This window comes from Polyodon spathula, chromosome 10, assembly GCF_017654505.1.
Source record: "Polyodon spathula isolate WHYD16114869_AA chromosome 10, ASM1765450v1, whole genome shotgun sequence".
Classification (NCBI taxonomy): domain Eukaryota; kingdom Metazoa; phylum Chordata; class Actinopteri; order Acipenseriformes; family Polyodontidae; genus Polyodon; species Polyodon spathula.
This window is the reverse complement of record NC_054543.1, coordinates 4,078,162-4,093,665: the sequence shown is the minus strand read 5'-3', so window position 1 is coordinate 4,093,665 and position 15,504 is coordinate 4,078,162. Positions and strand designations below refer to the sequence as shown.

At 33.7% G+C, this 15,504-nt stretch overlaps 1 protein-coding gene across 1 annotated transcript in view; it reads right to left on the bottom strand.

The window, feature by feature from the left end:
- LOC121321634 (cilia- and flagella-associated protein 46) overlaps positions 1-15,504 on the bottom strand; it is a 42,207-nt gene that overhangs the window by 26,391 nt on the left and 312 nt on the right. The window contains exons 3-28 of the mRNA XM_041260634.1: positions 15,230-15,354; positions 14,512-14,643; positions 14,195-14,259; positions 12,651-12,815; positions 12,262-12,385; positions 11,702-11,796; positions 11,374-11,514; positions 10,249-10,348; positions 9,693-9,791; positions 8,515-8,705; positions 8,196-8,424; positions 7,858-7,930; positions 7,568-7,694; positions 7,198-7,325; positions 6,361-6,503; positions 5,513-5,646; positions 5,151-5,363; positions 4,395-4,635; positions 4,149-4,298; positions 3,782-3,889; positions 3,286-3,467; positions 2,793-2,924; positions 2,132-2,294; positions 1,925-2,003; positions 1,689-1,836; positions 1,275-1,458 (exon numbers count right to left, since the gene is read on the bottom strand). Of these exons, the coding sequence (XP_041116568.1) occupies positions 1,275-1,458; positions 1,689-1,836; positions 1,925-2,003; positions 2,132-2,294; positions 2,793-2,924; positions 3,286-3,467; positions 3,782-3,889; positions 4,149-4,298; positions 4,395-4,635; positions 5,151-5,363; positions 5,513-5,646; positions 6,361-6,503; positions 7,198-7,325; positions 7,568-7,694; positions 7,858-7,930; positions 8,196-8,424; positions 8,515-8,705; positions 9,693-9,791; positions 10,249-10,348; positions 11,374-11,514; positions 11,702-11,796; positions 12,262-12,385; positions 12,651-12,815; positions 14,195-14,259; positions 14,512-14,643; positions 15,230-15,354 (3,671 nt within the window). The remainder of the gene's footprint in view (positions 1-1,274; positions 1,459-1,688; positions 1,837-1,924; positions 2,004-2,131; positions 2,295-2,792; positions 2,925-3,285; positions 3,468-3,781; positions 3,890-4,148; positions 4,299-4,394; positions 4,636-5,150; positions 5,364-5,512; positions 5,647-6,360; positions 6,504-7,197; positions 7,326-7,567; positions 7,695-7,857; positions 7,931-8,195; positions 8,425-8,514; positions 8,706-9,692; positions 9,792-10,248; positions 10,349-11,373; positions 11,515-11,701; positions 11,797-12,261; positions 12,386-12,650; positions 12,816-14,194; positions 14,260-14,511; positions 14,644-15,229; positions 15,355-15,504) is intronic.

Genomic DNA, 15,504 nt, shown 5'->3' with positions numbered 1-15,504 from the left:
CTAAACAACGAAGAAAGCATGGATATCACATAAAAAATGAAATACTTGCACATGGCAGTTAACACATTGACAAACTAATCAATAACAGAACAAACTGGGTGGAATGAAAAGCAATTACTGCAAGTCAAGTCAAATGAATGGAACTTATGAATGAATCATATCATTTGCAGAAAAAAAAAACACTTTCCCTGTTGGTGCCCATCAAGTTCTGTATTCGACAGACTGTTCACTTTACAGGCAACAACTGTTTTATTTAGCAATACTGCTGAGAAAATAGAGGTAGTTTTAATTATTAGACAGGACAGATCTTTTTTGTGTGTGTGTTCTATCATAGTTTTCGTGTGTGGAAATTTTGCATTGTGATAAGATCAGCAGTTGAACTCATGATTATGCTAGCAATATAGTTCGAACAGCCTAGCGAAACAATTCAGTGCCATTCTTAAAAGTATAAAAAAGGGTTATATTGATTTCTATGTAGAGATGGTGTCAAAAGAAATCTTACAAACAGACTTCAAATGAATGTCAAAACCAAGGGATCAATTTTTTTTGGCTATTAGCGAAAAACATTTGGCAAATGTATTAGGGCATACATTGTACTACAGTCACATCCCAGTATACTACAGGTATTGTGTTACCATATTTGTTATGTCTGTATCTGAACGATTTTTATATTTCTTCCACAACTTATGACTTATCCAATCTGAAAACACAATCGTATCATGTTAAGCCTCTGTTTTAATAAACTACACAGAGGGAGACCTATACATTGAAGACATATTCATCAAAGAGTCAAAAAGTAAGCAGTAAGAATAAGTGATATTTTTTACCTTAGATTACTGCCATAAAGGTTTTTTTTTTGTTTGTTTTTTTTTTAATATGAAACAAAAAACTAATTTGCATTATGGAATCATATAACCAAGTGATAAGCTAAAACCTCAAAACATTTGGTCCATATCATCTGGAAACCAAATTACCTGACCACAATATGATAGCCATAAGTCACAGGGCACGTAAAGGTAAACAAACTTTTTTTTTTTTTGTTTGTTTTTTTTTTGCACATAACATATACATTACGTATATATTTCAACTGTTTTAGAAGATACGAGCTGATGAGAATGGAAATTTTAGATGTTCTAAAACATAAAAATATGAGCTGATGAGAATGGAAATTTCAGATGTTCTAAAACATAAAAGGGCAGGGATTTAAATAGTGCAACAAAATATAACTGTTTTATTTATTTTACATTGGAAAAATAAGTTTAAAAATGACAAACCTGCAAAGATTCAATGGCATTCTGATAACATGTTAACTGCTCTACTGTTTCCTTAGAGCAGAGTGCCACACGATGCCACATGTAAGAAACATAATCTTCATTCTCATCTTTGAATTTCTGAATATCCATCATTATACTGTGACCAAGTCTGGCTTTCACAATAACCCTGTGCTTGAAAATGAGGCTGCAGAAAAAAATACATGTCAGCCATGAGATTTACAGTTAAAAACCTCAACTTATTGATTACAACATGTACAATGGAGTTTATATTAATAATTTTCACAACAATACAGCAAAAATCTTAGATTTATAAAGCACCTTTCATTTTTAGGCTTCACATAACTTTATGCACTTTTATTAACGTGACTTGTTTTAGTACCAGCTCAACAAGAAGGAAGAATATAGTGAACTCACAGTCTGTGCTTTGTTCTGGGCATTTCTCTGATTGCCTCATCAAGAACTTTTAGGCCTGCTTCCCATTCCTTTCTATCTGCAAAAATATGGAACAAAAGCCCATACATAGCTGCTCTCAAAGTAAGATCCTCTTCTGGGTTTCCAACACCTTAGAAAGTGGTAGAAATAAAGTGGCAAGTTACTGTAATGCTGTCCAATGGAACTGGGTAAAAGATCCTTATTTTACTGATACTAACTTGTAACTGCTGATGCACTTGTAGCAGTGGAATCTCCAAATGTTATGCTTGCCTGTGCAGGCAATTGATCCAATTCATCCTGTTGGTAAAAAGAGAAATCACAGAGAGTGAGTGTGATATTAGGCATTTAGAAAATTAAGGGAATCTGAAAGTTATATAGTTATGTAGACTTTTGTGTACAATACTTATATGCATGTTTTCTCTTACCGGTTTCTCCTTGGAACTAGTAGCGATGGCCTTTAGTATCTTTATAATTGAGCCCAATAACATTTCTCTTTCTGCTGGTGAGTGTATAAGAGGCCAACAAGTATTCCAGAAGTGTCGAGCCGCCACCATTACAAGTTTGTTGCTTCTTGCTTTTTCTGCATAACTAAAAAAAAAAAAAAAAAAAAAAGCTATGTGAGAAAACTATTGTTGGTATACACCACAGCCCTACTGAAGAAGCAACATCCCCTAAATGGCAGTGCTGGTAGTTCAGTGGTGCAGCATGGTCCTCCCTCATCTTCAATAGTCTATTATTGTGAATTGCAAGTAAATAAAAACCTGGGCATCTGTGCCAGCATTTAAATTTTCAACAACAGGTCTCTCTCTCAATTTACCAAGGGATACCTGAAAACAGAAATATTTTAAAGCTGCTACTAATAATGCACTCTTGCTACAGACGATGCGGGCGAGATGAGGTACTAGAGCAGCTAGCTAGGAGTGTGATTGCCTAGGGTGCTACAAATTAACCATAACTAAATTGTATGAATCAACTTGCCATGAGGATACAATGTCACATTAAAATACATTAAAACACATTACAGTACATTAAAAAACAAAAACATTTCAATTAATGACTGCATGCACGAGGAATACATTTGCTTACCTGGCACTCAATTCAAATACATTCAAAGCTGCTTTCCGTAAATGTGGTTTTCCTGCTGAGGTCTGCATTATGCTTTGTCCCTGGATACAGGCAGCAGTACTCAACATCTCTTGCACAACTTTATAATCATATCTGGATAAATAAACATTGAACATACATAAAACAAACTTAATATACAGTATTTTACACATTTTCATAGGACAACAGAAGTTTATACAAACATGTATACCAATGTGTGCTTATTATGTACAGGTAATATAAACATGCACAGTGCACACAGGTTCATTTCTAACTGCAATATTCAGTTGTCACTAGAGGTCCTTTTTTTCTACTTTTAAGTTTTGTTGCTCCGTGGCAAAACTTTACAGAGAGTTATATCGACGACTCCTACAAGTTAAAGCATTAATAAAGATACAAACTGCTTTCGGTTAAACACTACAATTTCCCACTGGAGTATGTACTACTATAATGCCATGTAATAGGATAAACTTACATCTCTTGCTTATTTAATTTAGCTTTTTTAGCTGCTGCTTCTTCTAGCTGCATTGCCCTCTGGGAGCACACCAATACTAATTCATGATCATGAAGCAAATTAGCAAAGTGTGCAAGCTGCACCCATGCCTGCAGTTCAACCACTGGATCAGACCAACTGCAATCGGAGGTCATCTTCACCAACTGAAAATTATTACAACAGCACATTTCGTTATATATTTCTTCTCATTCACTCCATTGATACAGAAACTGTAATATGGGTTCAAAATTGCTCAAGCTAATATGCGAATAAGAAGTTTAGACACCAATAGGTATAGAACGAAAAATAAATAAATAAATAAATAGGTAACTCAAAAGCTCTGTTTCACAGAACACATTTAAAATCAGAGGTATAAAACGCTTAGTAAATAATTGGACTAAGGTTTTTGTTTTGCTCCAGGTACTCTTTAGTTTATAATTTAACAATCAAACACGAAACGTTTGTACTTGATACTTACCACAGAAAGATTAGGAGCAGAGAATTCCATTAAATTTGAACGATTACATGAGTGCATTTCTAGTCCAACAAGTACCTTTGTCATAGCACTCTGGGTATCATTTTTTCCCTAAAAAATTAATGTTATTGAACACATTAAAAATGTATTATACTGAAATGTGGACATCAAAGTTAAGGGCAAATAATGTGGGCGAATACAAACAGCTATTGTTCTCTGTTTTTTTTTCCATTTTCCTTTAATGTAACCCAGCCCTTCTACAGCAGGTATACAGTTTATTTTTCACAGTATACAGAAATTGTTTGAGTAAACATTTCATTTAAACACTTCAACTGTAGTGACCAAATGGCTTTAGGTTTAAAAGGTTTACCTCATCATCAATTTCAAGCCTTGGACCAATTTGTTGTTGCAGAAGCTGCTTCACTTTGATCCAAGTCACAATAATCTGCTGTTTTACATCAATGGGAACTACTTCAGAAGGCACATTACCATTGGTCAAGTTCAGTGCATATTCACAAACCTGCACAAATGAAAAACAAGGATAGTTTAATGTACCACTTAAGCATACAAGTACAGTAAATACAAGTCATGCAGTATAATCTTCTGGATACTTTACCTCCAAAGCTTTTTTTACATCCTGCAGACCATTCTGATCAAGCGAAAAAGTTTGCACACTGCTTGACTTTTCTGTCCCTTTTCCAGCCCCCTTTTTGATTTTTTCAGTTGGAGTATATTTTTCACGTTCTCTCTTCTCTGCCTCTTTCTTCTCGTCACTGTTTTTAGCAGAGCTTGGAATCCAGGGATAAATCAAGCCCTGGGCTAAAGTATTGCACAGCATTACCAAAAGCACAGTTTCTCTGCAAAAAATAAACAGTAATAAAATCTTTAACATAAGTTTACAAACTAGAGACCATTAGACCCATCTTGCTCGTTTGGTCGTTAGTAGCTTATTTTTCCCAAAATCTCATTGAGCAGCTTCTTGAAGGATCCCAGGGTGTCAGCTTTCAATCACAAGTCTCAAGCAAATCATCTTCATAATAAAATCTGCTAATTTTATCAACCAAATAAAGGACAATTTGGCCACAGTTTCTTAAAAAAAAAACATCAATCCACTTTAAAATTATGGGATGTTTATTACTGTTCTCTGGTGAAACAATTTTGTCATGCCTTCTACTCCTACTGTACTTGTAAATAGTTCCCTATAAATAAAATGTGTGAAATTTTCTGTGAAAATTAATTAAATACACTATTGTGTATAAAATAAGTGTTTTACTAAATAGTACAGTAACTGCAAAACAGGATTTAGTACACTGTCAAGTTTTATGCCTTGTTATGTATCAAGATACCTTGCAGCTTCATTCAAAAGACTCACCCACTGTGACCAGTTTGCTTGAGAGCAGCAAGTATTGTCTCAAGAGTACCAACAAGCTCCCACTGCCTTCCAGACCTAATGAGATGGTTATTGTAGTTCCAGATGTACACAGCAGCATTGCAAACAATCCAGGCTTCGTGCAGCTCTACTCCCAGCTCTGCTGCTCGTAAAAGGTTCTCTGTTGCATAGGTGGATAAATACTGGATCCAGTCCCTAAAATATAATGTTGTTGGTTACAGTCGTAAAGCAATATTCATGAATATCGTTCTGCATTAGTGAAGGTACTGGCTATGTCTGTAATTATATTAGTGCACCCACTATCTTGTAAACAATGTTTAGTTAAACACAAGATTTGGAAGTACCTGTAGATTATCCACTCTGGGTCAGTTTCTGGACTTTTCACAATAAATCCTATGGGATGTTTACTTTTGTCCTCTGGTGGAACAGCTTTGTCATTAAGCAGGATTCCTTCTGATCTTAACTTGTAAATAGTTGCCTATAATCAAATCATAATTACACACAGTAAGCAAGGAAGCTTTATTAATAGTCCTGAGCAAAATAGTGTCTATACTAAACACAATATGTATCTAGTACTAACAGTCACAAGACTGAACAAATAATTCTGTGTCACAAATATGTTTTGTAGATTTAAATGAAATCTGAGATTACACTATCTTCCAAAGAGAATCCAAAAGTAATACAAAATAAGTATCAAATAAACAAAGTGTCATACATATTAGGTATTAATTATTGACTGTGACACAGTCAAATTTTGTTTATAAAATAGAATTACACATGCAATAAATTAATACTTTGATTACTCCTTTTTAACTTAAAAAAACTGTGTGTACTACTTTTATGAATGTTTAAGACAGTTTAGGTTTTAGATTTGTTTTTGTATTTCAGTTAATTTTATAACATAAAACTATAAATGAAATGTACTTTATTCAAGGACCATTTGGTTGACTACAAGTAGCTATACAGTGCTTTTGGTCTTTAATCATGTTACCCAATATGGTGTACTCTACTATGTATATAACGTGTCAATACACTCTACTTCTTTACTGAATTTACTTTTAATTTTTTCCCCAATAACTATCAAATGTGTAACTGAAACAGTTTTACTGTCTTAACTTATATTTAGCTATTTTTTGGTCTGAAAATAATACACTTTTATTCTTCCATATACAAACAAATATAAAGAGCTTACCTCTGCACAAATTAACCGTATTTGGGCAAGTAACCGTATTAAATCCTTTTCCAATGATTGTTTTATCATTTTTGGGGATCCTTGAGCTAAAGTAACATCACCAAGAATTCCTTCCATTGCACTTTCATCATCTTTGTTTTCATCTACAGAAAGTTAAAAACATATACAGATGTTTTTTTTGTTTTGTTTTTTTATACTAAATAGTTGCCTATAATCAAATCATAATTACACACAATTATTACACTTTTTTGTTTTGTTTTTATACTTGTGACTTGTATATAGTGATCCAATATTTTACATTTGATGCTGTTTTTATTTTTGTTAAACTTGCACATATAATAAATAAAGTTTCACTTAATTAGATCAACATTCTTATGAAACGACAAGCCCGGAAAAGTTGTGGTGTTTACATCAAATCTTACGATTCATGTAATCGATGTCTAAAAATTCGAAGCACTTTGATTCTCTAGGTTACTGTGGAGCGGTAGTCACATTCCAGATGGTAACGGCTGGGATAGAGACTCAGACACAGAAAGCTGCAAGGTTAAATGTGCTAATACTCAGTTTTAATTAAAAAATAAACAAAAATAAAAATGGACAAAATATTTACAAAAACACACTTATCAAAATAAAAGGCACAAGGGCCAAAACAAAAGCAGATAAAAATAAACAAACAGACAGCACAGCACGGAACATGAAACACAGGCCTCCACCTCTATAACAAACATCCATTCTCATCCTCCCTCTAACACCCATGAACACCTATTTTATACAGTTGACAACACTGTTAACATAATGTTAAATGGTTTGTACATACGAAATTGTATCAATACTTACAATCAACTTTTTTTGGAGCTTTCCAGCGATCGTCATCGTACAATAGACAGAACCTACATGCAGCACAACAGACATCCCACACTTCCTGCTTTCTTGCTACTTTTGCTAAACTTGCCCAGAGTCTCATTCTAAAATGAAAGAGCTCAGTTTAAGATATTTGAAAAAAACATTTTCTTGGCTCTCATGGAAAAACAACTTTCTTGCAAATATATATTTTTCTATATATGCTTGGTTTGAAGTAATGGTTTGTGTCCAAAGTTAAAACTTTCATATTACACTATCTTATGATCGACTCATTTTCATTTTCATGGTGTTTTTTATAAAACTGCACACACTCATATATTGTAACATATAAGCTACAAATACAAACCTTTCTTTGTCATTGTGATTTCCTAATCTTTTTAGGTGTCCATCTATCTTTTGTATTGATGAAGTATGATGCTGGGCTTTTGCAGAAAGTTGGCTTATTAGGCTATTTCTGGTTTTCGCTGTGGAAACTGTAGGAAAAAATGAATACAAACTTATATATATATATATATATATATATATATATATATATATATATATATATACACATATTAATACGTCTTAATACATAACATAAAAAATGGAAATCGAAGTAAAAGTGGTAGTTCTTGGTGAACTTTCCGTAGTCCACACCTAAAGCTATGCCAGCATTAACCAGCAGGGGACGCTTTTTTCTCACACCATCATTTGGATTTCCTTTCTTCGCCTTGAATATTGCATACAATCATACATTATTATTATTATTATTATTATTATTATTATTATTATTATTATTACTATATTGAAAGCATTACATTACATCACACCCTGTTTTCCTGTAATAACAAAAACAGACACCAATTAATAGATTTAGATTTTCTTCGCATCTTCTGAAAGGTCATTTAATACCAGTCTAATTGAACACATTATACTTTGGTATGCAACACTGAAAATACAAAGATTGTGTTCCATTCTATTTTACTATAAAATACCTGCTCAATGGTCATTGCAGCTTGGTCCTCTGGTCGGTCAGGTCTCTTGTACAACATCCCACGTAGAGTAAGAAGGTGAAGAGATGTCTGGAGACACTCTCTATATAGTCCTTTGTCATCCAAACGTAATGCTTTATGAACATGTTGAATGGCATTCTCTATCCGATCGTCATCCTCTTCAATTTGACTTATCTCTATATGGATCTTGCAGCGCAGCTGAAACATCAAGCTAAACAAATGGAAATAAAACGTAAGTGTTCATGCTAGTCTTTTTGATGTCTTTTGGTTCAAATTTTGTACCAGTTGACTTTTCCAGTACCTGTTTATCTCCTCTAGGACCTCTGCCACTCGGATCAGCTGTTTCCTGACACTTTTTCTAATATTGTGTTGAAGAAGTGGCATACAAAGGTTCCACTGTGTGACACATACTACCTGGATTGCATTCATGTCCCCCTCTCGTACAGCATTCTGTAAAGTTTGGTCTAATTTCTGTATCATTTTTTGTTGCACCTGTGACAAATAAATAAATACATACATACATACACATACTTATTAGGCATTGCATTATTTACGCATTACGTAAATTATTGTATTTACCATTCGGCTTGGTGTCACTAAAGACCGATTGTGAAGTAAACTGTACTATGTGGTGCTATCACAAATCCCAATGAAAATGAATGGCATAGAGATTACACTTGTTATCTAATCTTTAATAATAATAATATCCATTTCATTTATAAATTGCCTGATTTTACTAAGTACTGAATGTAATGAACTGCGGCTTTAAGGTTTGTAATGAAACAGACCCATTAAACCAAATCTGGACAGATCTTAAATCAGGTTAGGTAAGAAATGTGTGCACAAACAACAGCATAACTGCATTCTAAATTCATTTTTATTCAGCCTAACCAGAATGTGTTTCTAGTCCCTCAAGGTCTAGTTCACATAAACAGCTGGTTGCCTAAAATAAGTAAGGACTGTAAAATAGCCTGACAATAAATTAATACAAATAACAAAGGCTGTTACAGTTTTATGGTGGCCAATCAAGGCATCTTTCCAATATGATGAGATGCACATTGTATCCCCCTCCCTCCATACATTACATTGGTAGCTAACATTTTAATGCTTCCACATGTTTGTTTTGTTGTTGTTTTTTTTTCTTTTAAGACAAGTAAACATGTAATAACACTTTCTTGAAGTCTACACGTAATATTTATGATTTGCCATATGCATATACAGTACATGGTGTAATGCTGAAATTGACAACATTACTGTTAGCAGTTTGCTACTACAATTGACATGTTTTATCAATAACCAAATCCTTACGTACACAAAATTAAACCTGAAGTAACAATTAGAATACCCACCTATGCCCTTGAGTATTTCTGCAATTTTTGTGACAGAAAGAACTGACATAAGTATCACCCCTTTTGTGGAAGGCACAAATATTATTTTTTTTTATTATTATGTGTAAAGTAACAGTTGCAGCTGTAATACCTCCACATAACTTCTGGAATATTCATCTGCCTTAGTACCATGTTTTTGCAATTCAAGTTCACATTGCAAGCACTCGATCTGAATAAGTTTCCCTTTGTCCTAAGGAAAAAAATAAAATAAAATGGTATACATATTATTCAAGTACTGTAAATACAACTTCAGCTCCAGATAAAAACCTCATTAACAGTTTTAAAGAAAAAAGAAAAACTGCCAAAAACACTGTATACCAGTTACAGTAGACCAGATTTAAATGAAATATTTGGGGTATAATAATTTCTATCCATCTCTACTTTTATCTGGCTTTATGGTAGTTAATGGTTTGGTTTACATGTAGTTTAGAAACTCCAAATTATTTATTTCTCCATTGTCATAACATAGCACACACATACCTTACACATTCCTCATGCTATAGGAAATGTGCATCCAAAACACAGTACAGCTAAAAGGATTTACTTTTATTTGTGTATGTAACTTTTATTTGTGTGTGCATATAGGGATTAAACCCACCCCTGCCAATCACCACCAAATGAACACCACATTATATAACTGCACTTACTGTAACTCCCAACATCTTTAGATCAGATAAACAAGCTTTTGTCACCTGAGGACACTTTAGTTCCAGTGAAAGATGAGCTAGATCTACCAGCAAAGCAATCCTACAGTAGGAAATGAAAAAAAGGTTACTGCAATGCCCAACGACACGTTAATTCAATAAGAAAAATGTGACACTATCAGCCACCTGAGAATACTGTAGGAGGAGATTCAATGCTGCAGTGGATTACTAATACTCAGCACTTTGGATAGGTAATACACATACCATACAGAAAAAATGCATTACATCTAATAATATTTGTGTATATAATATTTGTGTTTGAATGCTTGTCAATCTCTAACAATTAAGTCTTAAGAAGTTACTCCTAATACATCTTAATAATTACAATTATAGAAGATGTTTTATGAGCTGGTTTATGGTTTTTCATTTCAAAGTTGAACATTGATAGGATCATCAAATAAACTGTTAACTGATTATGTATTAGCTTTAGGCAGCATACTACAGCACCACTGACAATACACAGACAATATTTCTAAGACATTCTCTGATGTATCTCTCTATATCTACCAACACACCTGTACAGGAATTTAATAAGATATACTTACAAAATGTTGTATGGATAGATAATATCACTCAAGATTAGTTATGTGTAGCTATGAGATGTTTGAGAAACATACTAACCATACAAGTATATCATAAAATACACAGCAAGTTGCATGTTATTGATCATATGTAGTATTGAACAGTCACATCAGCCTAGTTTGGTATATTCCTGCTTCTGTATTTTTTGCAGGGCAATTGAATTAACCTTAATGGCTGAAACCTCTCAGATGTGGGAGCCTGTCTAACTAAGGTATTTACTATGCTAGTATCAGATCTGCATGACATCTATTTCTGGTATTATTTCTATAGTCTGCATTATCACTCCAGCAGAGTTCAACAATTATAATTTATGCTATATATTTAACATAATTAAAACTGAAGTATATTTTATCCTATCAATACTGGCATTTGTTGAGCTTTCTAATTCCATACTCAATTTGAACTGATGTGTTTGTACTGGGGCCCAAGTTGATTTGACACTGAATGACTCATTTATATTTGTAATAGTGACAAAATTACAAATACCTCTCTGTGTTGGTGATCTGGGAAGTCGGTGAGTCATCAGAAGGACACAGTGAACGTTCTCCATCTGACTGCATCAGATCTTGGTACATGTTTTTCAGCTTAGTTGTACTGTCTTTCAATGGCTCCAAGGAATCCAACTGACTGTACAACACATTACATGTTATATTAGATGTTGTCATTATACACTAAGCATATAACATAATAAAAGAAGGTATAAAAACATAAAGATAACCATCTTATTCATAGTATAAGCTGGAATGGTGAAATAGGTACAATTTTTTTTATCTTTTGTGTTTAGGTTATAGCAAGGAATGTAGTAAGTACTTACGATTTTAGTTTCTGTATATTAAAAATCACTCTCAGACCAAGGTTTGTTTTGGCTTTGTTGGCTGCTTTAGCAGGATCTAGTAATTTGTGACGCACCTGAAACAAGAACATCAGTTGTAGTTAATACTTGATGGAATGGAATGGAATGAAATTATGTAAATGTGTACATTTTATTTAGTGTCTAATGTGTTATATAATATGTCTACCTAACCATTCTAAATTCAGCAATTACACTTAAAAAAAGAAAAATAAAGTATTACAGCTCTACAGAAAATTCTAATAAAGAAACCAAAATGATACTGTACATAATTTCGACAATTGGCTGGGTCTAGAGTATTAGCTTAATTAAAATCACATGCATGACAAGTATCACTAACACAGTAGATGGATTCCATAAAAAATACAAAGCAGTTTAATGACCCACATTATTGAGACCACAAAAAAGTGCAAGTACAGTACTGCTCATTCCTCTTGCAGAAATGCTACAACAAATGGCAGCATATATCTACAAATAACTATGCACTTTAAATGACAATAATACTTGATGGAAGCACTAGCTACCTGAAGTGAAAATATCTTCTGGTACATACAGGGGACATTTGCCTCAATGAATTCAGCTGTGACTTTGGCAAAACTGGTTGCATCTTTTACTTTTCCGGCATCTAAAAAACACTCCACCAGTTCCCTGCAAGCAGTAAAGGTGACATTTTTGTGAGAAAAAATACAAAACATTGTCCTATTCTACATTTTTATACAAATCTACCCATGCAGGACTGAAGATCAACAGGCATTCTGAAATGCATCCGTGAGCAAGATTTTGACTTGCTGGAAAAAGCACTATAGCTTTACTCCTTTAATAAAAGTATTTAAGCAAATTATTTAGAGGTTAAAGAGAGTCAAAATCCAACTAACAACAGCTGATTACAAAAAGCAATACTCTAAACACTCACAACATTAGCTGCGCCCTCCAGCTGAAGTCAGACTCTCCAATTTCTTCAAGTGCTTTCACAACCTGAGTTAAGGTGGGGATCAAACATCGACGGAAGCCAGGCCTAAGAAATGGCCTGACCATTGTCCAGTAAAGAACAGAGGCATTGAAAGTTATAAAGTGGTATCTGTTAACAAAATAATATAACATGTTGTTAAAGCACACAGGAGATCTGCCTTGCCTTTGTTTGGACTTATTTTAGAGCATTTAATAGATGGCATTCTGAGAATGGAGATAGGCAAACACATCAGACATAACCATTGCTAACAGACAGTAAAAATGATATTTGAAATTATCTCTAAAAGGGTATACAGTACTTTCTATTAAATGACAATTAAAAGCATGCCTTTATTATCACCCGCTGGGAATTAAATAATCTGCAAAGGGGATATAGTGAAGGCATTCACATTACACGTTTCCATATATCTGGGGAACTATTATCCAATTGTCATAGAAACTGGTATTCAAATTATTTAGCTTAAGTTATTTTGAAAATCAGATTCTGGGAAGACAGGGTGTTTGTCTGTCCGTACATCCTTCCATCTGTATGTCACACATACATTTTTGCATGTATTTGGAGAATTGGTTAAATATTTAATTGCTAATTCATATTCTAAACTTCTCTGTATGTACTACTGTATCATGGTTATCAGCTTTTTATTTTAATTAAACTGATAGATCCAATTATAAATTGACATCCGTAACAGGGAATGTATGTTACTGAAATACTTGTAACAATAGAACAATTAAAAGTTAAAGATTAAAATCCACTGCCATATAAAAACATTATTTCATGCTTTGTATTAATTACAGACTTGTATAACTAATTCTTAATTGAAGTCTCCAAACAGTTTAAAATGTCTCCGAACTTATAACAATACCCGTGAGATGTATTAGACCCTGCTGTTTGTTTTATATCATCCCAGATAACTTTTAGTTCTTTTTTGGCATTATGAGGAGCTTCGGGCCACCCCAATCTATTCCAAAATATGCTTGCAGCGTTACAATCTTGCTGTAGTCATGGAATTAGCATATTCGTTCTTTGCGATAAGGTAGAAGCACAGTACACCCCAGTAAAAGACAGTGGATGCCTCTATTTTCACTACAGCCCCTGGGTTAAATTACAGACAGCAGCCGCAACATGAAAATCGCCACATGCAGCAGCAAGAGGAATGACTTTACAGTGTATGGGTGTATGAGGATGTGTTTCCCTCATGACATCAAGCACTACAAACTCCTGCTGACAATGGGTTTCGTCTGGGATGCAACCAAGGAATGAAACACAATAGATTATTGGTTTTAGTTTTATTATTGTTTGACACAATGTTATCCTTTATGAAATGCCTACTGCAATTGTAATTGTATAAACGAATACCAAGACCAGGGGTATGTTTTCAAGCCTGCTTTGATTGTGACCTGGGCAAGGTCAGAACCGCAGTGTTTGGTTGTAATCTCGTATTTGCTCCTACCAGATATCGTCTCCATATCGTCTCCAAAACAACATACCTTGGGTGCTTTTTTGAAAAATCAATTGCTTTCATAAAATACACAGTGGCCTTGTCCAGTTCCTCCTAAAAACAACACAAATAATTCATATTCAAATAAATCTTGTTTAATTGAGAGTTCTTTGGGTGGCTAAATTGAACTTTTGTGATTATTTTAATTATTACTGTTGGGCAGCCACACATTGCAATGTAAAGCAGAAAAACTGATTGATAAATACATTTTACATATGAAGTATGAAGCAACACTCCCCACTAGTATACTGTCATTTTTTTTTAACAATAAATAAAAACATATTTTCAGATTTTAACATTACTCACTGGATTTCCAGCAGTCACCGGTGCATTTATCTGGCCTTGGCACACATACGCTCTGCCAAGAAACTGATTGGATGGAGGTTTGTCTTTAAAGTACATCTGTAGACAGTTCTTGCTGGTTTCCTTGCTACCCAGCTGAAAACAAATGTGTTAGTTTTCAAAAACAATCTTTCATACAGGGCCTACTGTACTTATGTAGTAAAATCAAATGAAAGTGAAAAAGCACTTAAGTTTTACAACATTAAATCAAAAACATCATGCACTAAATGTAGACCTACATGGTTAATCAACATCTAGAGCTTTCACAACTGTTTTGCAATCTCACACCCTTAAATGTTGTTTAAAGTCATTCATGTCATTCAAAAATATGTGAAATAAGTGCAGGTGTGTGGAAATCCCTACCAATTTAACACAATAGACAGAGCACTATTTTAATTATCTAAACAGTTGCAGATCTAAATGTTCCATATTAATCCAGTTGGCTTTTTTCCCCCTGGGTTATTTAGAGACCTGCTTATTAACATTACTGCATACAATAAAAATACAGTATAATGAGGTTTGGAAATAATACACCAAGCATCTTTTACTTTTAACACATCAAGTGACCAAAAGGCAAAGTAAATACGAAAAACCACTGAATGTGGTATGGGGTCGGTATTCTCAGAATCTGCAACCGCAGAATTTCACACTGTTGGAAGGTGTGTTTTCAGCAGATACCGACCTGGAATGCTAGTTCTGCGCAGAGAACATATAAATCAGGACTGAAGCTCGCTATTGTATCAACTGTCACTCTTTCTTTGGTCCCCACTTTGATCAAGTCATATGCATTCTTCAATGCCTCAACGTCTAGAAATAATCAAAACACTTGCATAATTAATAATAATAATAATAATAATAATAATAATAATAATAATCAAAGTAATTGTGTGTCCAACAAATCAAAAACAAAGCATAATATAACTTACTTTATCAGTACTTTGTTTCTTTAATGCTTTC